The sequence below is a fragment of the Dermacentor silvarum genome, chromosome 10 (assembly GCF_013339745.2).
Source record: "Dermacentor silvarum isolate Dsil-2018 chromosome 10, BIME_Dsil_1.4, whole genome shotgun sequence".
NCBI lineage: Eukaryota > Metazoa > Arthropoda > Arachnida > Ixodida > Ixodidae > Dermacentor > Dermacentor silvarum.
Window position 1 is genome coordinate 98,957,987 of NC_051163.1, and position 6,422 is coordinate 98,964,408.

At 43.9% G+C, this 6,422-nt stretch overlaps 1 protein-coding gene across 1 annotated transcript; it reads left to right on the forward strand.

Annotated features, from left to right (window-relative positions):
• Positions 1-3,294: 3,294 nt before the first annotated feature.
• On the forward strand, positions 3,295-5,695 carry LOC125940730 (uncharacterized). The gene is made up of 3 exons (XM_049657204.1): positions 3,295-3,618; positions 4,258-4,314; positions 5,337-5,695. Exons 1-3 carry the CDS (start codon positions 3,355-3,357, stop codon positions 5,391-5,393), a joined length of 378 nt encoding a protein of 125 aa, XP_049513161.1. The 5' UTR covers positions 3,295-3,354; the 3' UTR covers positions 5,394-5,695.
• Positions 5,696-6,422: the final 727 nt, after the last annotated feature.

The window sequence follows — 6,422 nt, forward strand, 5'->3', positions numbered from 1 at the left end:
GCACATTTCGGCTGGTACACTCAAGAAGACCAAAATTGGATTGTAGAAGACCAACGTTGGAAGAGCAAAGTTGGAATGTACTTCGTTAGTCAGGAAGTACATTCTGCGAGCTGATTGGTGTTCAGAACTTCCTGCAAAACTATAATCTGTTGTGTTGTAGCTTCCTTAGGTATTTATTATGAAATAATACACTCTTTCTTTGCTACCTCTGTTCTAAAAGCTTGCGCATTGCCAAAGGCTAACTACAGCTACCCACAAGCACTTACGAGAAGTCTTGTGATGAAGGCATAATTCATCATAATTGGCTAGTTAGAACAAAAATCGCATATTTTGATGCAGCGGAATTTCCTGCCTAATTTCTGCTTCTTTTTTTCAACTTCAACAACTTCTTTGAATGGAGGAATCATGTCTGTGGGAGGTTGCCTTCACTATAATAAACGCCATCATGGGCCGTGCAGTTCAACTGCCGTACAGCCTGCATGGGAAGAAAAGCAAGATACTGTTTAACATGCGGCTATGCAGAGTGGGAACAAGTGATACGCATTTAATTTCTCAGTTTTGTACCTCTTGCTTATATTATGCGCTGCTGGCAGTGTTGGGATAATATAGGTATATGCATTGTATGCAGATGGTGCCTGTGAGACGCAGAGATTGACATCAATCAAGCGCAAGACTTCATAAGATTGTGACTGCCAGGCGCCGTCCACTGTGCTAATAGCAGAAGGCGGCGTTACGCCGAAGCGGCTCAACCCGTTCAGCATCTTCAAGTGCCCCTTTTGCCAGCCCAGCCTCAACCCCCCGTAGCGTCTTCAACAAAGCTTTCGTAGGTGGCCCACAGGATTGGGGATACGAGTGACAATCTGTATCAACCTATTTTAAGACCAATAAAGAAATTATGTATCATTATTTGGTAATTTTATAGTAGATCACGGCATGTTGCATCAAGCTACCGTGCAACATTTGCACAATTTAAAATCGTAGGAAATAACGGCATCGCCCACATCCATCACAATATGGCCATGCCAGTGGGTAATGTGGGACAATAAATTGACTAAAAGTGGCAGAGCCGGCTATTGACCAACACCGGCGCTGCCAGTAGGCAATGTGAGTCACTAGAATGGCAATGAACGGCAGAGCCGGCTATCTGCCTGTATTGGCGCTGCCACACAATGGCCGAAATAGGCCCTTTAGTGGCATGGCCACACTGGGCCATTCCTGACGCGGGTAGCGCTGCCGGTGCTTGCCGTGACATTGCCGTGCTGGGGCCAGCCCGGTTGTGCTGCCTGGGTTGTGACTGTGGAGGCAGTTGACGAGAGAAAGATTATAATGCAGAAAAAAAACAGATGATTTATTCTGGCTTTATGCTTGCTTCTGGTTTAGGCAGACCCTCAGGGTTTATGTCCTGGTTGTAATGCAATGTCTAACTCTTTCGTCCCATGTTCTGCAATGTTGATTTTCTTTGACAATGTATGTTGACAGCTCGCACGCTTAAGCTATTAGCTCGTTTCCTGTGCTAAGGAGTACCTAGATTTGTCACACTGGATTCTGACCATTAGTAAAACTAAAGAAGGACTGCATGGCTACTAAACAGAGCACATCAACGACGTAACAAATTAAGTTCGGTGGACGCTCCCAACAGTGCTGATTGTAAATGTAGTTCTGTTACGTAAAATTAAATTTTGAGGGTTTATGTGCTAAAAGCAATATCTTATTTTGAAACTGCAGATTCATTTCCAGCAGCTCGGGTTCTTTAACGTGCCCGGAATTCACGGTGCACGAGTGGTTTTGCATTCTGCCGCCATTGGAATGCGGCCGCCGCGGTTGTAATTGTACCCGTGACCTCAAGTTCAGCAGCACGATGCCACAGCCACTGGGCTACCGCGGTTCGTTGTGTTCCGCGACCAGAAAGAAACATCAGCGTACACAACACTGCTTTTGAGCCCCCTTAGAAATATAAAAACAAAAAGTCGCAGTTTAGCCCGAAATACGAAGCTTTGATAGCTATAGCAATGTGTTAGACAAATGCACGAACCAAGGTCGTAGTTTCGTTGGCTGTATAAATTGCTGTAAACATTCGTTTACTAATTACATTAGCAAGCATGGGGCCACGCGCGCACGTGCTAACATGAACAGATCTCACTGCGAACGCTTGCGGTAACAGCGCTGGCGTGATGACGAGCGCGAACAGAGGGGACCGAACGCTTCTGCTGCCTCTTTCCTAAAACGCGTCTCCGAAACTTTAAATTACGCTACCTCGGCTCACCCCGCCTTTGGACCCATAGGAGATTAGGGCGAGCGTGGCGCAATACCGGTTTAGAGCAACGGCAAGAGCAGGCGCGTGCTAAACCAACGCCTCCCTTGCCCCGGCTTTCGCGCGTGTTGTCACGTTTCCTCCTATATATATATACATTGCGCGCCCATCAAACCACTATCCATCTCGGCTTACCCTCGAACACTTGCTCTCACGCGCGCAATCAGCGGCGCGGGATAGCATCTTTTCGCACTTGGACTTTATTTGTAAGTTCACGGCAACGCCAACAGATAAATTTCACCGGTTGTGTCCATATAATCGCTACCACAATAAACGTAAAGTTTTAGGGAAAACCAACCTCGTTGGTTTTACACGCCATGAGCCAACGGTGAATGACCTTCCTAGACAATATGTGGTTAAATGTCCACGGAATGTTTACGCCCGCAGCTGGTGACAGCGGCACACAGACGCAACAACTTGTGTCGGAAATGCAGTTCTGGTAACTTCACGGGCACTAGATTATACTGTAACACGGAGGTCTTTACAGTTCTACCTTACATCAGTGCAAACTGCACTCGATAGAGATCGAGTGCAGCTGCAACGTTATAGTTAAGCTAATAATCGCAAATACGCCGCGTCTTTATCACACTTCGAGAACGCTCCGAAGCCCTATAATAGATATTTCAAACGTAATCAGACTCGGACTAGCGAATTTTGCTTCTGTAAAGTGAACGTAGCGGGTATCTCAAGACGCATGCTTATATTCATGGCTGTTTCATTCGTGAACATTCGTGTACGTGAAGCAAAATTATCAGTGAGCAAAACATTTTTTTTCAGCGCGAGGGAAGAAAACCGAAACTAGTTTATGATAAGGCCCACGCCCTTTGGGCCTGTAAGGTATTTTAAATAAATAAATAAATAAATAAATAAATAAATAAATAAATAAATAAATAAATTTGTGCGGCTCCAAAGTGATCCAAAACCGAAGCCATCAAAAGCACGGCGCCATTATGTAGTTGTGTTTCAACATGCATGCGCGAGCTGGCTGTCGTTGTTGAATGGCCCTGAAAGCGCTGAGTTAGGGGCGAGTGCAACCGAACATTATGGCAAGTTACGATGGGAACTTCTTTCCGTGCTATGTGATTGCGACGACAAGAACGGCCAGCAGTAGCGTGTCGCCGATTTCGTCTTTGCCGACATCGAACAAGTACAGCTCGCCGGACCGTGGCAAGGACCCGAAGTGTTGCGGTCTGCACTGCGTCGTCTTTCATTGTGATGTGAGAGATCGTAACGCACAGAGACTGCCGGATGCATACGAAAGCCTACCAGCAGGGAGTGACTGTGCCATTTTTCTCTTTACGTCTCAGGTAAGTGTATCGGCTTTTGTTCGAGTTTACAAACGGCGCGTACTGGGCCCTTCTGGTTAGGCTACATTTTGCCCGACGTTTCTCTTGGCACGACATTTCTCTCGGCAGTTACAGACGTTACCTACGAATGCGCGCGGAGACTATTATTACTCGATTTTCTATTTTGTGTCTTGTGTTTTATGGAAAAAATGATTCTTTCATTTGTATGTTTATGTGAGTATATTGGTATTTGTATATTTGGCTAGCAGAAATGTGTTCATTGCAAAGCTGTACCTCCCTGTGAGCTGCATATGAACCCAACCAAGTTAATCCTGTCTTGGCTATTGTACGTATAACAATTTTAAGTACAAACAGCTGTAGTTGGCTTAATCGCTGTAGGAGATTTTCTTGTAAAAGTAGAATTCTGTGTACTATTTTACTGCTGCCATGCAGAAATACTTTTTTCTTGTACCAAGGAACTCTGACAGCGTTGAATGAAATATAATGAGGTGTGGTGTATTCTATTAATTTAATTTTAAAAAATTGCGTCTGTCATGTATCATAGATTAGTTTACCTTGTAGAAACAATGTTGTGTTATCTCCTACGCTACTGCTGTTGTCCTGCATATTTTTGTAATTTTGAAATGTATTTTATTTTAGGTATTCAGGAAGCGGCAACAGCCACAGGAAGTAGCCATCTTATCCAGCACGTTATGGGTGAGCAATCGTAGCAGGCACTTTGGCATATCTCCTTAGCAGTATGATGCGATTTGTTGTATTTTTGTCCTCGTTCCTGCCTTATTCATTTTAGTATTGTGCAAATGGTAATAATACGTTAACATAGAGAGTAATCACTCAAGGGCGAGACATGGCTGGAGGAGACAAGACACATAAGCCTGCTTTGTCCGTGTATCAATGTTGCGCAGTTACTCTTTCCTCATCTACCAACAAGCCAAAATTTTTCGTCAGGTACGATTACTAATTCTCTGTTATTACAATTTCATCAACGCAACAATGAAAGGACATATGTACACACACAGGAACACAGAGACTTCAAATGATGAAGAGTCATTGAACAAAGAGCATTGCTGGAGCCAATGTTTCGACAAAGAGAATAAGACAAGTCCTCTTGTCAGCGCGTTGGCTCCAGCGACATTACTTGTTCTACCACAATTTACCGTTAAAAGGAACCATTATTGCTCGTGCTGAAGTATTAGGCATTATGTAATAAAAATTAGCAGGGTGAAATGTCAAGAATGTGAAAGTTTTTCTGTATTCTAATGCTAGAGCCAAGACAGGCAGAGAAACAAGAATAAGATTTAGAGAAGCACTTTGTTAGCACTACCCAGTTGGCCAGCTTCATTCGCAGCTTGCACTTTATTGCAATAATGACCATATAAATTAGTTAATTAAATTAGCTTGATTTACTTATGTCAAGAGATGCTGAACTTGGATTAAGGGAGGTTAAATATATACAATGACATTTTAAGATGGCAGGCTTGCAGCTGACTAGCACACCACTTGATGGCATGAGCTCAGGTTCGGGTTGCACACTCTTTTTCGTCTTTGCTGGCATTTTCATAAACATAACTTGTGCTTTGTTATTGTTGGGTTTCTAGTGTTGTAGGAGCTAACTGTTTACCTTTATTTGTATTGGTAACCACGTTACACGGACAACTGCTGCACTTTTGTAAATTACGACATGGTAGGACTTGAACATTTGTGCAAATTTATTGCAGGTAGAACTTGGCGGCTCCTGCCTTCCGCCACCATCCTGTCTCGACTGCGTCCACTAGAGAGTTGGCAACCTTAGTGATGATGCCAAGCAGGCCAATGGCAGACGGCAAGATGCAGGTAAATACATGCAATCCAGCAGTGTCTTCTTGACCGAAGCAGCCTGTAGCCACTCGGCAATGAATTAACCTGGAAGTAGTTCCACTATTCCACGTCCCACTATTGGTGCAGCAATGCTCAAGTCCACGCAATTTGTTTTAGCCGCCAAAAGGCTATGTGGATTAGACGAACCATGATGCACATTTTGATACTAGTGGAAACCACTTATAGAATTTCTTCTTGCTTAGCACTCAAACTACTTTGATAAAGCTTTACCAATTTGAAAGCAATACAGTGTGCTCTCAGAAGTGATATTTGGCAGATCTTTACTAGGACCGCCTCATTGTTAAACCTGCAGATAAACATACGCCAAAACTGAGTTTTCTGTGAGTTCGTCCTCATCTTTGTGCGTTCTGCATGAGATATATATTTCTGAAACCATTTTGTGTACACAGTACATGTCCTGAGCACTTGGATCACGTTAGTTTGCAGCTTTTGCTAGAAGCCATTTCTCTAAAAATAAAAGTAGGTCACTTTGCCCATTTCTAACAGCCCATAATAAACTGATGATCAAGGAAAACAATTTTAGGTACAAGACCTCTTCGTTCTCCCGAGAAAAATTTGTTCTGCTCTCACAGTGAAGAAACCCATATCTTGGCTATGCCTTTTGGTGCCTTAGGACAAAATTCACATAGAACTTACACCAGGGGTGCTATGCAGGATGCCCCGAGTTTGGCGAAACTCGGGATCTTCACGAGCTCTGGCGACGCCCCAAGATCAAAGAACAAATGATAACAAGACGAAGTTTGTCCATCGGCACGCCTCCAGTTTCATTGGTTAATCTAGATTCACTCTGGGTGGCTATTATCCCTTGGGCGTTGCCATATGGGCGGTCGACAAACTGGGGCTCACGTGATCATACGGTCGGTGCATGGTCGTGCCTTCTTTCACTTGTTTGTCGTTCCACCGAGTGCAATACAGGCACAAGCAAG